This window comes from Triticum urartu, chromosome 6A, assembly GCF_056163025.1.
Source record: "Triticum urartu cultivar PI428250 chromosome 6A, HENAU_Tu73, whole genome shotgun sequence".
In the NCBI taxonomy this organism is placed as follows: Eukaryota; Viridiplantae; Streptophyta; class Magnoliopsida; order Poales; family Poaceae; genus Triticum; species Triticum urartu.
This window is the reverse complement of record NC_141878.1, coordinates 53,831,769-53,852,196: the sequence shown is the minus strand read 5'-3', so window position 1 is coordinate 53,852,196 and position 20,428 is coordinate 53,831,769. Positions and strand designations below refer to the sequence as shown.

Here is a 20,428-nt window from a genome sequence, read left to right as displayed (position 1 = left end):
GGACGAATTGGCACATCTCGTATGGGCCGTGTGCTTGAATGGACCTGACACAAGTAGGCCTTATATGGGATAGCCTGCTAATTTTTACTGGGCCAGCCTTTTTCACCGGAATGGGCCACTATTCGGCCGTGCCACGTGTCGACATATCATAGGCGCCTCCTGTCCAATGAGTGGATGACATCTGTCCCAACGATGAGCCGACACGTGTTTCCTCCAGCCAATGATGATTTTACACGTGGAAAATCCCTATTGGTCCAGGCTGTTAATGGGTTATCGGATCCAAAACCGGACCTGATAGCTTAACCGTGTTCCGTTATAGTGGATGCCACGTGTCGGTCACCCTTGATGAAAGCACTTCTGTGACGCGCGTTTTATCGTCATGGAAGTGGACACTTTCGTGATGATAATTTTGGTAATGTCATGGAACACTTCTACGACAACACAGGTATGACTATCTTGATCCTGTCATAAAATTGTCATGGATGTACATGCATGACAGAAAACACGACCTACTGTGACAAACACGTATCATCACGGAAGTGTATTTTTTGTAGTGTAAGCTAACGGATGGGTCTTGTCCATCACATCATTCTCTAATGATGTGATCTCGTTCATCAAATGACAACACATGTCCATGGCTAGGAAACTTGACCATCTTTGATTAACGAGCTAGTCAAGTAGAGGCATACTAGGGACACTCTGTTTGTCTATGTATTCACACATGTACTAAGTTTTCAGTTAATATAATTCTAGCATGAATAATAAACATTGATCATGATATAAGGAAATATAAATAACAACTTTATTATTGCCTCTAGGGCATATTTCCTTCACTAAGAAACCCTCGACCCGAGCCTCCCAAACCTGCAATGCAGTCACCATGTCACGAAGGGGCTGAAGTTGGACCTGGACCATCTCCTCTAAATGAGAGGTGGTGAAGGCTTGCAGCCCAGCTCTCACAGCCTCTGCCTGCTCAGCTAAGAGAGGTCGCAACATCTCCAAACTTGCGAATCAGAGGACTTCCTGGGATCACCACGAATACGAAGAGGATCCTCTCTTGCTTGAGTGCAACCGGAAGGGCAGCAACCGAGGCCCAAGAGCGCTGCAACCATTATGGAGAAGCTGGGGGCGGGCGGCTCGAGAGGCGAGGAGTAGCTGGTGGCGACCGGGAGCATCGAGGATGACCTTGAGTGGCAGGAAGGTGGTCCAAACATTGACGCTCACAATGGCCGGGGAAGCCGCAGGCTAGGCAGGTGACAGGGTCGCGGCAGCCGGTGACGAAGTGGTCCTCCGCCAAGCACCGGAAGCAAAGCCCGTAAGCTCTTCGCCTGAATGTGAGGGAGCGGTCGGACTCCTTGCAGGGCGGGCCAGGCAGCTTCTCCAGCCTCGGGCGACGCCGGTCCCTGACCTCCACCCACCCCTGCTCCATTGACGCCTGCCAGACATCAGCCACTATCTGCGGCGTGAAATCCAAGGGGAGCTGAGCAGGAGGCGGTGGCAGCATGAGCTGAGGGAGGAGCCCAGGACATCCCTGGGAATGCGAGAGAGAAGCCCCGTCTCCAAATCCAACACCGGAAACCATCAGTCCTAGACATGGATCTGCAGGGGAACTAGGACCGAGGGGAGGAAGGGGGGAGGGGTCGGTCGTTAGGGAGGGGACTGCAGAGGTGAGGGTGGAGGGGGGAGGCCATGGAAAGGGTGGAGCTCAGGAGGCATAGCTAAGGCACCGCGGCGGAGTCGCATATAGCGCCACAGGAGCGGCTCATGAGCAAGGGCCTACCCAGCAGGAAATACTTGTTTCTACAATTCTTTTAGCAGAATCCATGAAATCTCCTGCATACCTACACCCTCAACGCCCCGGATTGTGTCTCGCCCGAACACTTCTCCTTGCAGCACGATGACGGCCACTGCCGCTTCCTCTCCCTTGATGCCGCCATGGCCTCGTACTCATCTTCCTATGGAAGCGTCTCCCGCTCCTCGTGTGGGACCCCATCACTGGCAACCAGCACCACATTGCCATTCCCACAAGCATTTGATACAGAGAAAACTGGAATCAGCGTTCCCCCAGGGTTCGACATGGATCGTGTGGGAAGAACTATTAAAATTGACAAGCTACTTCACTTGAAAGCAGAGGATATGAGGAGCCAAATAATATTATGGTGTGCCGAGGACAATAATGTGATTCTCATGTGGACAATTGATGGTGATGTCATGTTCCATTTTGAGTCACTATAGTTTGAGAAATTCTTGGGAACCAACATCATGGATCACTATCACCCATTCAAAAGTGTCTATACCAATGGTCTATACTACAGGTAATATCTGTTGGGGAACGTAGTATTTCAAAAAAATTCCTATGATCACGCAAGATCTATCTAGGAGAATCATAACAACGAGCGGGGAGAGTGTGTCCACGTACCCTCATAGACCAAAAGCGGAAGCGTTTAGTAACGCGGTTGATCTAGTCGAACGTCTTCGTGATCCAACCGATCCAAGTACCGAACGCACGGCACCTCCCCGATCTGCACACGTTCAACTCAGTGACGTCCCTCGAACTCTTGATCCAGTTGAGGCCGAGGGAGAGTTTCATCAGCATGACGGCGTGGTGACGGTGATGATGAAGTTACCGACGCAGGGCTTCTCCTAAGCACTACAGCAATATGACCGAGGTGGAAAACTATTGGGGGGGCACCGCACACAGCTAAGGATCAACTTGTGTGTCTATGGCGTGCCCCCTCCCCCGTATATAAAGGAAGGAAGGAGGAGGCCGGCCGGCCACAAGGGGCGCGCCCAAGGGGGGGGGGGAATCCTACTCCAAGTAGGAATCGGTCCCCCCCTTTCCTAGTCCAAGTAGGAGAAGAAGGAAGGAGAGGGAGAGGGAGAGGAAAGAGGGGTCGCGCCCCCCTCCCCAAGTCCTATTCGGACTCCCCTTGGGGGGCACCACCTCCTGGCTGCTCCCCTCTCTCTCCCCTAAGGCCCACTAAGGCCCATTACTCCCCCCCGGGGGGGTCCCGTAACCCCTCCGGCACTCCGGTTTTATCCGAAACTACCCGGAACACTTCCGGTGTCTGAATGTAACCTTCCAATATATCATTTTTTATGTCTCGGCCAGTTCGAGACTCCTCGCATCATGTCCGTGATCTCACCCGGGACTCCAAACAACCTTTGATACATCAAATCACATAAACTCATAATACGAATCGTCATCGAACGTTAAGCGTGCGGACCCTATGGGTCCGAGAACTATGTAGACATGACAGAGACACATCCCCGGTCAATAACCAATAGCGGAACCTGGATGCTCATATTGGCTCCTACATATTCTATGAAGATCTTTACCGGTCAAACCGCATAACAACATACGTTGTTCCCTTTGTCATCGGTATGTTACTTGACCGAGATTCGATCATCGGTATCATCATACCTAGTTCAATCTCGTTACCGGCAAGTCTCTTTACTCGCACTAGTGCGCATCGGTCCTAAACAAACGGTTTTTTACCCCTTTTCGCGACGGCATTTGGAACCGTCGCCAAGTGAGTGTGTGCGATAGGGTGTCCTTCCCACACGACGCAGAGATCGTCAGGGATAGGCCCTCCTGGGACCCAGGCTGAGGCCGTGTGCGATCGGGCGAGGCATCAAAACCCAATCATTTCTGTAGGTATGTACATCCCACACGGTGAATCCCAGAAATCATTTCCGTAGGCATGTACATCCCACACGGGAAATCCCAGAAATCATCTCCGTAGGTATGTACATCCCACACGGTGAATCCCAGAAAATCATTTCCGTTCATATGTATATCACACAGAGTCAATACAAGGAATACGTTTCCGTTCTTATGTACATCCCACACAGTCAATTCAGGAAAAACGTTTCCATTCAGTTGTACATCCCACACGGTTTTATGAATATGCTCGTGTGTGAAACGTGTAGCTATCACACACGCTCTGCCTTGGTTAACTGTTTGCTTTCATTAACTACATCACACACGATTTGATGTAGAAAACTGTTTGGCATTGAGCTATCCATCACAAGCGCATTTATTGCTAGAACCGTTTGCAAAGGTCCATGACCGTCTGTTCTATTTTTATTTTTGCCTGTATTTATTATTCTAATTGGAAATTTTGAAATACGAAACGTGTAATTCAAATTCTCAGCACAATGGTTCAACAATGAATCCATAAATAAAATTGTCAGTACAATATGTTTAGTAATTATAGGATTAGGCAGCAATTAACAATGATGAACCGCAGTATTTAAAGGCGGTAAAGATGAAGAGACAAGTGTAAATCATTTTGACTGCCGACAGTGTTGAAGAAGCGAAATGCCCATAATCTGCCTTCCTGGATGCCATAGGCAAGAACCACTTTTGTCCAACCCCTTGTGACGATCGCCCGCCCATCCTTCACCACCTTCAGGAAGACTTCTAAAGCATTATCATGGTAGCATGAATTATATACTTTAACCTTAGTTGCCTTCACTCCAGTCATGTAGTTTGCAAGGTAATCATCGGTAAATAGCTTCGGAAACCACTGAAAAGAGAAAAATATCAGATACTGAGGTCTAATAGAGTAACTTGTTGTGGGAAGGGGGACAAGGCAACACATTACTTACCATCCTAAAGTTCACTGTTGTCTTCGACAAAGTGTAAATAAAGAGCTTAATTCCAATCACCCATTTCTTTCACCTAACAATCTTTCTTAGTTTCCTCACTTGACGCTTGTTCATGAATATCTCATTGCCCCATACGCAAAAGGGATGAAAGCATGGATCAGTACCCCTCATATATGTACCTACAAGCAACCAGTAAATGTTAGAAGCTAGATTGAGATTGCTCAAATGATGTAAAATACAACTACCTATGTTCCTAAGTACAACTATTTTTTTGAGATTTCAATATGAACTACATACGGATGTATATAGAATTATAGATATAGTTTAGATTATAATCTAGATTCACTCATTTTGCTCCTTATGTAGTCTATATTGGAATCTCTAAAAATACTTATATTTAGGAATAGATGGTGTATAAGACATGGGATGCAGCTAACCTCAACGGCAAACAACAGCATCGCCCATTGTAGCCCTGTGTAAGTACATGGAAAGCCAATGTTAACTACAACAGGGTTAACATCCACCAAAAATAGCAAATGGTAATAAAACGGCAGCATCTATAGTGATATCTTCATTTCGAAAGAGTAGCACGGTAGCAAAGGGACGGATTAAAAAATGGATACAACTGTTAATTGCAACAGGCTTAACAACATCCTAATTCATGTTTTGTAAGTTTGTAGCTATTGAAATACAACTCTTTAAAAATGGATACAACTATTAATTGCAACAGGCTTAATGGTCACTGAAACCGGTACTGATAAAAATGCAATTGGCAGAGTTAAACATCACAGGGCAGGTGCTGCCAGAGCAGACAATGGCCCAGTTGTCTACAAAAAGGTAGGGAAAATAGCTCAAACGTGTTAGGCATGTTTACTACAAGATGCTTAATACATCAACAGTACAAAACATAGCCATTAATTGCAACTAGTATTGGTAAGATTGAACTGGTGGGTACATACTTGGTAAGTCCTAAGAGGTAGTTGCTCGGGCACTTCATCTTGGCCAGCGCCCGCCCAAAGTCAGCGGCAGCGGAGGTGAGATGTTCCTCCGGGTCGAAGCGTGGATCAGTGCCACTGACATGTTTACCTACAGGCAACCAGTAAATGGTAGAAATTAAACTGCAATTGTACAAATGATGTGAAATACTGTAAAACATGGGATGCAGCTAACCTTGACGGCAAACAACAACATCGGCCATTATGACCCTGCGTAAGTACATGGACAAACATGTTAAGTACAACAGGGTTAGCATCCACCAAAAAAAGAAAATGGGGCAGCATCTCTAGTATATCTTCATTGCGGAGAGTATCATGGTAGCAAATGGACAGATTAAAAAATGGATACAACTGTAATTGCAACAGGCTTAACAACATCCTAAGTCATGTTTTGTAAGTTTGTAGCCATTGAAATGCAACAGTTTAAAATTGGATTCAACTGTTAATTGCAACAGGCTCAATAGACATTGAAACCGATAAAAATGCAATTGGCATAGTTAAACATCACAAGGCAGGTGCTGTCAGAGCAGAGAATGGCCCAAATGTCTATACAAAGGTAGGGAAAGTAGCAAAAGCGTGTTAGGCATGTTTACTAGAACATGCTTAATACATCGACAGTACAGAACATGGCCATTAATTACAACCGGTATTGGTAAGAGTGAACTGGTGAGTACATACTTGGTAAGTCCTGAGAGATAGTTGCTGGGGAACTTCATCTTGGCCAGAGCTCGCCAAAGTCAGCGACGGCGGCGGCGAGCTATTCCTCCGGGTCGAAGTGTGGATCAATGCCACTGACATGTGTACCTACAGGCAACCAGTAAATGGGTAGAAGTTAAACTGCAATTGCACAAATTATGTGAAATACTGTAAGACATGGGATGCAGCTCACCTCGACGGCAAACAAAAGCATCGGCCGTTATGACCCTGCGTAAGTACATGGACAGGCATGTTAAGTGCAACAGGGTTAGCATCCACTAAAAATAGCAAATGGCAGCATCTCTAGTGATATCCTGAGTCATGTATTGTAAGTTTGTTGTTGGTATTGGTCAAATTGAGCTGGACACGGTAATATTTGAACATCACACAGTGTGTAGTAGTGAAATAAACAAGGCACGAACATGCTTAATACATCAACCGTACAAATCATAGTCGTTGCAAGTGGTATTGGTAAGATTCAGTTGGTCAGATCTTACCTGTTAAGTCTGGGGGTAGTCGTTGGGGGACTTCATCTGGGCCAGAGCCTGCACCATGTCGGCGGCGGCGGTGGAGGCGAGGTGTTCCTCCGGGTCAACACGCACAGCGGCCATCGCGCCATGGACCGCCATCAGCTCCTGACGGGGGGAATTTGGAGGCATGAGGATGTTTCGCAGGCGCCATTTAAGCAATCAGGCCGGGGACGTGATAGAGATCGGTGGGTTACCTGACTAGATCCGAGCAAAACGTAGATGTGGTTGAAGTTGTGGTTGCGGCGGCGGCGGTTTGAGATGCCGGTAGGGGAGGCGCGAGGGAGGGGGATACTGAGGGGAAGGGGATGTGGTTGGAGAAATAAATTCTAAAATCGTGCGCCTAATGAAAACTTTGGGGCGAAATTTGAAACTTGGGCGGGGGAAACACACAACGCAGACGAAGCATGTAAAATACTCGTGTGCGAGAAAAAAGAAAGTTGGCAGATCCCGTCTCCAAAAAAATGTACACGTGTACTTGATTTTTTTTCGGTCAATGGTACGCCTGGTTTATTAGGAAATATCGCACAGGTAACTAACTTATGAGTCATTAACGCAAAAAACGCAGACGGGTACGGCATAGAAACTGTGTGTTTTGTGATCTTCTAATGATTAACGCAAAAAAAACGCACACGGGCACACATGCTAATCAACGCTCAAAGCCCTCAAAGGATGCTCTTACCGACATTGTACATTAATACTACAAACTTAAAGTACTACTGGTAATTTGCTCTAATACTACAAACTTAAACTACTTCTCACATGTTGCCATCAGGGCATGCTGGCCAGACGTCGGCGTTCTCCTTCCCGGCCTTGTAGGCGGCAGCCCATCGTGCTTCGATCTCCGCCAAGCTCTCCTCACCACGGCATGCGGCCTCTTTTTTCTTGCGGCGGCGGGACTCTCTTTTGTTGACTGCTTTCTTCCTTTTCCGCTCCTTCTGTGTGGCTTTGGCCGCCTCTAGATCCACCACCCATTCGGCCATGGCAGCCTCAAAGTCAGCCCATGTAACTGTGTGGCCACTGGCGGCGATGAATGATATGTCTCCGTCGTATCTACTTTTCCAAACACGTTTGCCCTTGTTTTGGACTCTAACTTGCATGATTTGAATGGAACTAATCCGGACTGACGCTGTTTTCAGCAGAATTGCCATGGTGTTATTTATGTGCAGAAACAAAAGTTCTCGGAATGACCTGAAACTCCACGGAGCGTATTTTTGGAAATAATAAAAAATACTGGCAAAAGATCAAGGTCAGGGGGCCCACACCCTAGCCATGAGGGTGGGGGCGCGCCCCCTACCTCGTGGGCCCCCTGGAGCTCCTCCGACCTCAACTCCAACTCTATATATTCACTTTCGGGGAGAAAAAAATAAGGGAGAAAGATTCATCGCGTTTTACGATACGGAGCCGCCCCAAGCCCTAAAACCTCTCGGGAGGGCTGATCTGGAGTCCGTTTGGGGCTCCGGAGAGGGGAATCCATCGCCGTCGTCATCATCAACCATCCTCCATCACCAATTTCATGATGCTCACCGCCGTGCGTGAGTAATTCCATCATAGGCTTGCTGCACGGTGATGGGTTGGATGAGATTTATCATGTAATCGAGTTAGTTTTGTTAGGGTTTGATCCCTAGTATCCACTATGTTCTGAGATTGATGTTTCTATGACTTTGCTATGCTTAATGCTTGTCATTAGGGCCCGAGTGCCATGATTTCAGATCTGAACCTATTATGTTTTCATGAATATATGTGAGTTCTTGATCCTATCTTGCAAGTCTATAGTCACCTACTATGTGTTATGATCCGGCAACCCCGAAGTGACAATAATCGGGACCACTCCTGGTGATGATCGTAGTTTGAGGAGTTCATGTATTCACTATGTGTTAATGCTTTGGTCCGGTACTCTATTAAAAGGAGGCCTTAATATCCCTCAGTTTCCACTAGGACCCCGCTGCCACGGGAGGGTAGGACAAAAGATGTCATGCAAGTTCTTTTCCATAAGCACATATGACTATATTTGGAATACATGCCTACATTACATTGATGAATTGGAGCTAGTTCTGTGTCACCCTATATTATGACTGTTACATGATAAACCACATCCGGCATAATTATCTATCACCGATCCATTGCCTACGAGCTTTCCATATATTGTTTTCGCTTATTTACTTTTCTGTTGCTATTGTTACAATCACTACAAAATACCAAAAACATTACTTTTTTTATCATTACCTTTTGCTACCGTTACCACTACTATCATATTACTTTGCTACTAAATACTTTGTTGCAGATATTAAATTTCCAGGTGTGGTTGAATTGACAACTCAGCTGCTAATACTTGAGAATATTCTTTGGTTCCCCTTGTGTCGAATCAATAAATTTGGGTTGAATACTTTACCCTCGAAAACTGTTGCGATCCCCTATACTTGTGGGTTATCAAGACTATTTTCTGACGCCGTTGCCGGGGAGCATAGCTCTATTCTTTAAGTCACTTGGGATTTATATCTGCTTATCATTATGAAGAACTTGAAAGATCCAAGAACCAAAATTTATCTCTCAACTATGAGGGGAGGTAAAGAACTGCCATCTAGCTCTGCACTTGATTCACCCTCTGTTTTGAGTAAGCTTGCGACACCTAAACCTGCTTCTGGCATTCATTCTGATATGTCGCATGTTATTGATGATGCCACTTCTGCTATGCATGATACTTATGATGAAACTACTTCTATGCTTGATACAATAATGTAGACATTTAACTTCTACCTATATGCTGCAATTGTGAAAAATTATCTACAAGATGTGTCCCTATCTGCATTAAAGAAGTTCCGAAAGAAGATATGAACCGCCAAATTATTGAGTATAGTAATATAGAGATTTAAATTCTACCTATTACAGTTTTTGTTGCGTGTATACGTGTCACATCCCGACTTAGAGTACAATAAGAATGATAAACTACCCATATCAACAAGGTGAGCCTTTTTTTCAGGAACCCATCCGAAAGGAACCTTAAAGTCAAGCAATTTTAGGATGGGCGATCGACCCAGGAGTTGATCCTAGGTCCGCCCGAGTAAGGACAAAATGCACAGAAACTACTAATGTTGGTCTGTGGGGCCAATCTAGATTCTAGATGGTAGCCGGGTGCAACGGTCAGGAAATGATGGGTTTGGCCGGGGTGTTACAATATGGATTATCGAACATCCACGGTTAGTTAGCACCCGACACATGTGGTTGGTCCACCCCCATGGTCCATTTTGTATCCCAGTTCGTTTGGTTCTTGATCAATAAAACCTAGCTTTACCGGTAAAAAAAAGGAGAATGTGCCAACGCTGGTGGAAATCGGAGACCAGCAGAGGTCGTTCGTCCTCATGCCATTCTCTGAACATTTTTAAGAAAGCCCTGAAGATGATGATTCTACTAAGCTTGTCTCTGAGGCCTTGAAGATCGCCTCTGATCTGTATGCGTGTAACGGTATGAGGTTTTAGTTTTGACCCCATTGAATTTTTTTTTCTAATGGATGAATTGATGGTTTGTGGTGTAAACGGATGATCCGCCTTATAACTCCATCCAATCCATAATAATCGGAGTCGGAGGTAGTACATTGCAAAGTAGTACCAGCCAGGTTGTGATTCAAACAGCTTAAGAAGCAGAAGCAGACAGGGTAGTACGAGTAAATTCTTGGAATATAAAATATTAGATCTAGATACGCCCAGAATAGGTCCTATTCTTCTACCTTTTCCAGGTAGTCGATGGCTATTCACAGCTACCGCCTGGCGGAATATTAGGGGTAAAATGGAAAATAAGGTGAATGATATAGCATGTTCCAACACAGGCAAGGCAGCGTAGCCAGCAGAGATAGAGAATCAGAAACAGAAGTCCAGCACATATGAACCAATCATACAAACTAATCAAACGACTACCTTATGTATATGCCAAACTGATCAATCCAATGGTGCCAGCAGTATGTATCTTTGCCAACACAAGAAAGAATGTCCATCCATCCAGTGGCACCAGCAGAGTATGCGCCAACAGAAGAAAGAAACTGCTTCATTAGTTCATTCATTCATAGGTAGGCAGCAGCCCAACTCAACATTATTAACCTAGCAAAATCTGTTGCATGGGAGATCTATTAGTATATACCAGCCAACAATTAGCAACAAGTTCAATGTGATCACACAAGATTCACTGTATACCAGCCAACAGAAGAAGAATGCACAAGTGTATATGCTATGCCTACCCCAACTTCGTCGGTGCGTCTACTCTACCACTAAACTCAGCAACACCCTCCTCCATAGGCAGCAGCCCAACTCAACTTTGATCCAGCGGAATCTATTCACTTGAACTCTCATCGCCAGGATGTTCTCTCTGGGAAGTCTGTTGGCTTGAACCCTCATCAGTAGCATGTTCTATCTGGGAAGCCTGATGACTTGAACTCTCAGCTGGAGGAACACGCGGGTAGATGATTTCGTAATGGTTTGCCGAGTACAGCAGGGTCACTCTCGGACGGGGAACTCCGGGGACAGTGTAGATATCTGGATCATATCCTCCTCGGACTCGCTCCACTCTGAGGGGTATCTCAAGCGCTCTGGCCAAGGCCACCATCATGACATGATCCGTGAACCGACGAGCTGGAGTGACGCGCTGAAAGCACCACTGTTCGTACAACAACAACAGGAGGTTAGGTAAGTTGAGTGTCATGTATCCAGGAATGGATGCATTGGAAATCAGCATGAGGTAATGTACGGGAGGATATGCATCACTCACATCTTGAAGATTGTAATTTCCACTGAGCCCTGGTATAAGCGGTTCATACACCTCGTCGTGCCAGCATATCTCGACAGCTACTACTAATCTGAGGAAAATAAAAACTATCCAAGAAAATGAGTCAGAAACATGAATTGCATGAGAACAAAAGGAAATATGACTTCAAGGGTGTTTTTCTCACTGTCTTGCGTCGTATCGTACTCGCTGAAGAACTCGAGAAGTTCCTCTTTACGGTAGCTAAAAATGGCACATATTATGTCAGTGAGATGGAATGCATTCGGCCACAATACTAATGATGGAATTGCAGAAAACCAAGCGAGTCAAAAACCTGCTAGTTGATTCCATGCCCTTCCACCTGCCATGACTCTTCCATCTCATTACTTTCTCGATCAGATTCTTAAATGCCTGAAAGAACCAGCGACGCAATAATTCACAGTTGATAATCACATATCATAGGTTACAATGATACATACAGATACTGATCAAATGATCAATAGCAAGATATAAAAGAACACAGCTAAGACAACTCGCCTGAGAAGCTTCAGTCATTAAGCATATACTATAGCATAGTAACAGAACAGTGTGATGCCTATACAATAACAATCAGTAGGTGCGCACTGTTACAGTGCTCAAACAAGCATAAAATTATGTTATTTCCTCATTATATTGCCGGTGTTCCTTTGCAAGTAAATTTTCTTAAGCCCGTTGGTACCATCGGGCTGTTAACTTTACAATAAACTTCAATTCAGTTATTGCCAACAGTGTGTAAAACTGTGACGGCATCCAACTACTGCAAAGCAATTGTGCATCTCCTGCAAGTGACAAAGATAGTGAGATGCCAGATGCAGAGATGCTGCTTGAAGTGTACAGTAACCTGAATAGAATCATTATCCCTTGCAAGCATGTTTATCCAAGAAATAACAGTTATGGACAAGGCGAGAACTTACTCTGCTGCTCCTGGAAAACTCAGACTCGTTCCATCGAAACTCAGACTCGTTCCATCGAAGAGCTGCAAAGTGCAGATTCGCCATATCAACAGCCTGAAGGAGACGGTGTTCCTCATGTGTGTCCTGCCTATCAATAACTTGCTCCTGTTGTACATTCGCGAAAACAGAGAAAGTTAAATAACTAAACCTACATCCTATGATAAGGAAAAGAGGGGAAACTTACAAGGTACGAAAATATGAAACTCCTGTAGAAACACTCCCCATCTCCAATCACCGATCTACATTCCGAATAGGCATCAAGATGGTTCGCCTCATCAGAAGCAAGCTTATGATGCCTTCTGACTTCAGTGATGGGATGTGTCTGCAACGAACACACAAATATGAGAATTCAAATTACGCTGAGTTGAACATGGAAACAACATATCTAAAAATGTGATGGAAATTTTGTTTTCATTCAAATATTCAGGTTTCCATGTTCTCTGGAAATGTTTGAAACCACTAGTATATAATCCCATCATTGATACTGATCGGTTGTTGTTCGGTAACAAAACAAGAAGATATCTATTAACACATGATAAACTCAACAACAGTAAAAGTACGATTCAGGTCCCATCAGACTATCACAACCAAGAGTGAACATACAATTTAGTATTTATAAAAGAGAACATAATCTTTCTGAACAGTTGATTGTACATGAACCACTCATCACAGTATCTTGTGATATAGGGCTTTGATCCTGATTTTTTGCACTTCCATTTTGAACATTACATTAGACAAAATGGAGACAAACCTGGTGCTTCACATGTTCCGAACATATTTCCCTTCCTTTTCTACGAATCTATTTGACAGGAAATGAAGAAAACAAAGTTAAAGACCATACATCCTGCCAGTCTTACAATTAAACAGAATCAACAAGAAGATCGGGTATTTCGAAACAAGAAAAAAAAACAATGATACATAGCAAGACCACAAAACGTGTGTCCAAAGCTTCTTTATTTTTTGCAACTATTTACATGAAATTATTCTGAGGCTTCTGAATCAGTTCCAGGCACCAATCGCCCAAATGGCGAAACTTCTCGACTAAATCCTAAAGTGGTTGCCGATTTTGCATGTAAATGGCAACTGATTTACAGGAATTATTATATTCATTTACGCAGTCTTGAACTAATGTCTAGATTAAAGTTTCTGATAACAGCATCCGTTTACAAAGGAAGCTCATACATTCGACTTCAGGCTCTGTTACCAAAATATTGTAGTAATCAGGACATGACCTCATGATTTCCCCGCATTTTACAGATAACAGTTTCAACAAGATCATAGCCGTTTGCTTCAGAATAAGATGACAGATTGTGGAAAGACCCACGAGCGACAAGGACCTGTGTACTGCTGCCAACATATGCCCAAGATTCCCCCTATATTCTAAGGATGCCACATGACGCTCTAACCAAGATTCAGATAATGTACGTCAAGTTAAGTAATCCCAAGCAAACCTTCAGGTTAACTTCCCCTATAACGCTATTCATCTACACTGGAAACTGATACATTTTGGCATCAAGATTTATTGCCAAAATATGACAGTCAGCAACCACTGCCAAGACATGATCCCCACATTTTTCACTTGCAGCAAAAGTGCAAAACATGCTATCATACCAAATAGAAGAATCAATTAGCACTGAACAAGAACAAGAAAATTAAGTAGCAAGCCTGGGAACCTAAATCTTGAGCAGTTTCGAATAATCACAACAAGATCCTCGCCTGTCTCTAAATCTCATAACGCGCCGGCCGCAAGAGGAACTCGTGTAACAATCAGAAAATACCTAATCCTCAAACTGTCCCCAAGATTCCATTTCTACTACTCTAAACTAAATCATCCCCAAGATTTCAGCAGGCTTAGAGATCACAGTTCCAATTCCACATCCCGAACAGAAAGATCGGCACACGGAAGCTAAGAAGTGCCAGATTCATGCCATGCCTGTTCCTTCCGCTCGAGCGCCTCCTCCGCGCGCCACGACCTGAACATCGCAGGAGAATCCAATGAAGCGCCACGAGCACGTCGCAGCATCGCAATGGTCACCACCTGCCGTGTCCACAGCGCGTTCGCCACGTCGGCGGCCGCCTGCTCGATCGCCAGCCGCTGGTCGAACGCCAGCCCGGAGCCGGACGGCCCCGCCGCCGCCGCGTCGGGGTCCTCCCTCGCCGGCGACACCACGGGGTCGTCGCTCCACGTCAGCCACGGTCCGAAGGAGTCGTAGTCGAGAGAGGGGGCGGAGGAGCCTCCGGCCTGGTCGAGGGGCGTCGCGGCGGGAGGTGGCGGCGCGGCGGCGCTCGGGGCCCCATCCCCATTGGAGGAGGCGCTGGAGCTGGAGTTGGAGCCCCCATGGGCCGGTTCTTGGTGGTGGTCGTCCTCGGCCGGTTCTGCTGCTCCTGGACCGGAACCGGACGGTTCCATCGCGTCGCGGCGGGAGAAACTCGGAAGACTCGCGTGGCAATTCCGCGGACTCGCGAGGGTGTGGAGAGGAAACGTGTGGAGGGTGCGGGATGGAAAAAGGGGGGAGGAGGACTATTTATTTGCAAACTGTGAGGGCGGTTTGGTCCCTGTTTTGCAAAAAAAAAAAAAAAAAAACTCCACGGTAAACCACATTAGTACAGGAAAGGCACAGCTCCATTTGCAGATACAGCCCACAGGAAAGAATTTTTTTTACAAGAAAGGCAATCGGGAATACGCGACCAATCCACCGCCAAAGGGTAGGATACATGTCAAGTCGCACAAAACATACAGTAGATTGCATCCGCGTCCTACATGAGTGCCGGCATAGCCATCGGACGACGCATCCGTTGAACAAAATCCAATCTGTCACTAGCAAGTCGTGCTCTTGTGTTGCCAGCGCGAAGAGCAGAGATTGACAATAACAAAGGCTACCAAAAAATGCAAGACCCAAGAAAAACAAGAAATGAGATTATAAAATCGTGGTTTGCCGAAAGCAGAAACAGAGCTGTCAAGGATGCACGTGGTGAATAAAGCATCATCTTGGAAACTCGAACCGGATGCGAATAATCCTTGGAAGACAATAGATGATAAGATAATGACTCAATCGCACCAAGATCCCAATCGTTCCACCCAAGCCAAGTACCCAAGAGAGGGCCTCCAAAACCGGAGGTAGAAGAGGCTAACAGAAGAAGAGCAATGCATCCAACACTAGAGAGTAGCCTTATAGTCACGCATGAAAAATATATAAGGAAGAGTGTCACTAGGGTGAGGCGGGACAAGTGCCAAGGACATTACCTGATCACGTGGACCTCACTCACCTCTAGCGCTAGGACAAACATAGTGCAGTTCACGCCTTGTTCGGCGGCGGTGACTTAAATCTACGGAAGCGGCGAAGGCGGTGACTTCAATCTTCGGTAGTATAACCTGCTTCTCGCCTTCAAATGTGTTTAGTTAGAGGGACATGCTAGGGTGGTTATGTGTATCCCAACTAGTTGGCTTGGGATAACCCTTTTTCTGTTTGGCTGATGTATGAGATTAGCCGATGTTTTGTTTTGTTCGAAGGATGAATTATGGTTGGGGATAGTCATACTACTCCAATAAGTGTTTGGTTTGAGGGATGAGTAGTGGATTGGGGTTGTGATGGCCCTTTTTAATTGAGGTGGTCATACTACCCCTTAATTTGTAAAATTTTAATATGAGGCAATCGAATATGATATGTAAAATAATAATCTTGAAAATTTAACAAAACTTTGACACCATATCCGAAGAAACTCATCAATAGTACAAATTAAACTTGAACTTCAATACATGGCATAGTTCAACATTTTCATATATAACACAAGTGCATAGAACTCATAGTTCATCATTCCGGGAGGGGGGGGGGTGCTAGATTTTGTGCCATGCCTCCCCGATCGATTTCCGTATCTCGCTATCTCTGTGCTGATTTCTCCTGCACCGCTGCATACGTTGTGCCCCACTTTTGCGCTAAACTCAGCCTAGCTCGCTAGAAACGGGCGATTCGAGCGTTCCTAGCAAGCCATACTCTGGACTGCTTTAAGGTTCATGCATGCGAGTTAGGCCTCCTTGTATGCTACCAAACATATTTTCCTTGCACCCAGTGAGCATGTTTTGGCGATGATGCAGGATTTCAAACGCGTCATTAACACATGAGCACTGCTTTGCTGATGCATCATGGGCATATTTGGTTACCAGCACATCATTTGCCTACTTGCATCTCTCATTCAGTTGGGCCTAGTTGAGCACATGCATGGTAAAATCCTATTGTTCATATTGTTTGGTAGCTTGCATGTAGGCTGACTGCATTAGGGCAACATTTTTTGTCTGCATTTGGTGGCCTGCGTTGGCTCTGGGTTGATGCAACCCCATGGTGTTTGGTTCCATACATTGGACTTGATTAAGACTTAACGACTACACATGACATATAGAGTTACATTAGAGTGCCTTGGCGACTACAGTGGTCGATGGTCCCGGTGTTGCATCCGATGTGATGAGTACGAAGTCGCGGACGAGCGACCTCGTCAGCGGCACGACAAACTGTTTCCTAGCATCATCGCAGCATGGAGGCTCTAATTAAGGCAGACGGCATGGAGGAGAAGTGCAGTGTGCATGCGATGACGGCGTCAGTGTAGTAGGTCGCGAGCGAGGAGGCCAAGAGGAATGACGCCGACAGCGGTGCCAGGCACGGCATCGCATCCATGCGGCAAGGTTGACGATGATCAGTGAGAACAAAAGGAAATCACTTTGAATTTCATGTAAACCATCACATGAACACCTTAATACATTACAATATGCAGATACACATAGTATACAGCTGTTGTAACAGAAAACATACAACACGAAAGTCATTTGAAACAATGAGATGAAGGTACAGGCCAAAGGAAAATACAAACGACCGACTGTGTGCAACTAGTTTGATAAAATTCGTCCAAAATAGCTCCAAACATGAACATGGAGTTGAACATTTACGGTCAACGAAACTACACAACTGGCTGCATGAATGGAACCACAACGTCGATGTGCATCTTTTTCATGTAGAGCTTATCTCAAATTGAAGCACCGTTGTGTAGATTAGAACGTATTAGCTCAAGGAGATTAATGAGTGTCATTAAAAGTAATGTTTAGTATATCACTTATTGTTAGCCTTTTGGTCGGGTGGGATTAGATATTAATCGGAAATTGATCATTGATTGATTTAATTGATTGACTATTAATTGGCCAAATTTTGCTTGGAACTGCCAGGTTTAAGCAACTAAAATGGAAACAACCACCAGTGTTCTCGATGCCTTTAAATAGGACAACACTACATCAATACATAACTACATATTACATGTTAAACAGTGTGTCAATGACAACTAAAGTTGGACAACACTATAACACATGTCCTATATGTAGTGTGATGTGCGGGAGGCGACTGAAGGGGAGGCCATGGTTTGAGGTTTCTGACCACAGGTGCCCAACTTTATTAATCGGTCGATTCCTGATTAATCGCTCTTAGTGGCCACCCACCGCTAAGCGATAAATCGACTGATAAATCAGTGAATTAAATGCTATTTTGGACACTGATTAAAATAGATAACATATATGCATTTGTATAGTCCACTATGTAGATGAAGATATACTCGTCAACGACCATCAAAACAGAGAACTTCCAACACGGAAGTTGGGTGAATCATCGAGATGAAACTACCGTTAAAAGGAAAATTCAAACGGTCGACCATACCCGATGAACTTTTCAAAATTCTTCCAAATAGCTCCAAACATCAACACAAAGTTGAGCATTTATGATCGACGAAACTGCAAACTGATTTCCTGATTATGAACCATAGCATCATTGAACATCTTTTTCATGTAGAGCTTATCTTGAATCAAAATACATTTGTGAAGATTTCATGGGACCGAGAAAAGGAGAATGGGGAAGGAAATTAAGTGGTAAGAGAACAACCCAAGTACATGTTGCCTACTCGCTCACATCCTCTCGCGCCCTTCCGTGCAATCGGACCCACCACGTGCGCTCGATATGGCTTGACTTAGACTGCCTCGCTAGAAACGGTAGTTTCGGTCATTCCTGGCAGGTCTGGCTCAGGAGTGGTTTAAGTTTCATGTGAGGCAAGATTCCGGTGCACGCTAGCCTATCAAACGCTCAATTTTTGCACCGCACAGATCTGGTTGGGCCTCGGGCATGTTACCAAGCACGCCACATCAAACTGGACACAAACACTTTACAAATCTGAAACTACCATAATATTACTACTAGTAGTAATCTTTTTGGTATGAAGGCACATGTAAACTTTCAGCAGCAGCCATCACCAACGCTAGTTATCGCTAAGAATTTCGTATCCAGTTCGTCTTCGTGCTTCTTCTCACATACAATGAATTAATCTCATGCATAAAATTCTTTAGTTAGTCTCCTCTCGCGACATGGGGGGGGGGGGGGGAACCATAGCCGCCCCACCAGGCCTCCCCTCCCCTTACCTGCTTTGCCCGTTGCCGAAGGGGACATAGGCAAAGCCATGTGTGCCCGAGGGAAGGTGGCGGCGGGGCATCCTCGTTGGTCAACCGGTGTCCTGCGCGGGTCTCAGGATGGCCGGTGGCGCGCGTCGGTCTAGTGGTCCTGCTGCTCTTGGGGTGGCGTCTCTACATGGCGGTAGGGCCTTCCCTAAGCGGTGCTTGGTGGTGGTTGCTCGACGACATGGGGAGTGCATGTTCTGGGCCTGGGACCTGTGTACTAGTCGTGTCGACGTCTGGCATTCCTCATCCATGGGGCGCGACGCCGGACGCGCCTAGCTCCAGCGGTGCCGCCCAGGACGCGTGTTGGCAACGCCCTGCTTCATCTCACGATCTAAGTATGGCGAGCGAGGCAGTGGAGATGTGGTGAGGTGGGACTCCGGAGAAGGTCTCTAATGCGGTGTGATGGTGGCAGGGGGTGGTGGCCAGCCGGTCTCGGATCTAAACAGTGTGGTTGCCGCGAAAGCCTCGCTTGATCTTGGTCGACCCGATGATGGTGACCCTCGCTAGCGGCATAACCTTCCTGAAGGTGTCGTCAAGGGCAATGTCATGTTCCTTCTTGAATGTTCCAGGTGGTACCCTCGATCCGACTGTTTTTGGATCGAACAATGGCAGCACTATGTGTCATGCACTTCTTGAGGCCTCCGTCTTGGAGCAGGATTCCAATTTTGGGGACTAGCGGGTTGGAGGTGCGTTCTACTGAGTGTGCTCATTGGTCTTATTGATTTGAGTTTGTGGAAGAGTCGGATGCTCTCATCTTAAGTCGGGTTAGCGAGTCTGTGATCCATCTTGGATCCCCTCATTCCCTATCAACACTCCTCCTTCTTGAGGGTGTTGCCGGGTGGCGACCAAACGACCAAGCTCAAACCTCTGCTTTCTTGGTTAGATGAAGATGAAAGCCGAAGTCCTCCTGTTGGCCGTGTCAACGAGATCGGTGATTGCAAGTGGCGACTCTTTCCCTATATCTCTTATGTCTTTTTCTTTCTTTTTGGCGGGTCTTGTTCATCTCATCATGTTTCACATTGTAACTTCCTGGCTTGGACGGTCTATGAAATGTAGCGTCCACCGTTGTTCGTAAAAAAGAAAATCTCATGGACGAATGACTACGCGTACGCTGCAAGAAACAGAGGACCGATGATGGATGAATTGAATGTTTCAAATAATAAAACAGGAAGGCAAATGGGCTCCAGTTTCTCCAAAATTAGTGTCTGTACGACACTTACGCATACGATTTTGGTACGATCCCTAATCCAAATTTTCTGAGCTCCCGCCCGCCTCACCGAACGAAATTTGAGAGCCCACGTCAGCGATCCGCGCCATCTCTTTCCCGGATCGAGATCTTGACCGTCCATTCCATCCGGATCGAACGGCAGGCCGACC

General features: G+C 45.7%; 1 protein-coding gene across 1 annotated transcript; it reads right to left on the bottom strand.

Moving 5' to 3' along the window:
- Nucleotides 1-10,873: 10,873 nt before the first annotated feature.
- On the bottom strand, nt 10,874-15,023 carry LOC125516516 (uncharacterized). Its single transcript, XM_048681937.2, has 8 exons — nt 14,507-15,023; nt 13,325-13,372; nt 12,758-12,895; nt 12,535-12,678; nt 11,916-11,992; nt 11,769-11,824; nt 11,588-11,691; nt 10,874-11,476 (listed from the first exon to the last, which is right to left on the bottom strand). Exons 1-8 carry the CDS (start codon nt 14,981-14,983, stop codon nt 11,153-11,155), a joined length of 1,368 nt encoding a protein of 455 aa, XP_048537894.1. The 5' UTR covers nt 14,984-15,023; the 3' UTR covers nt 10,874-11,152.
- Between the last annotated feature and the right edge of the window lie 5,405 nt (nt 15,024-20,428).

Excerpts from the sequence above, each read along its gene's own strand:
- LOC125516516 (XM_048681937.2), bottom strand. The coding sequence starts at position 14,983 with ATGGAACCGTCCGGTTCCGGTCCAGGAGCAGCAGAACCGGCCGAGGAC. Across the intron at positions 11,825-11,915 it reads GGCATGGAATCAACTAGCAG|CTACCGTAAAGAGGAACTTC; the intron begins GTTTTTGACTCG and ends TGCCATTTTTAG. Across the intron at positions 11,692-11,768 it reads GTACGATACGACGCAAGACA|TTTTTATTTTCCTCAGATTA; the intron begins GTGAGAAAAACA and ends TTTCTTGGATAG.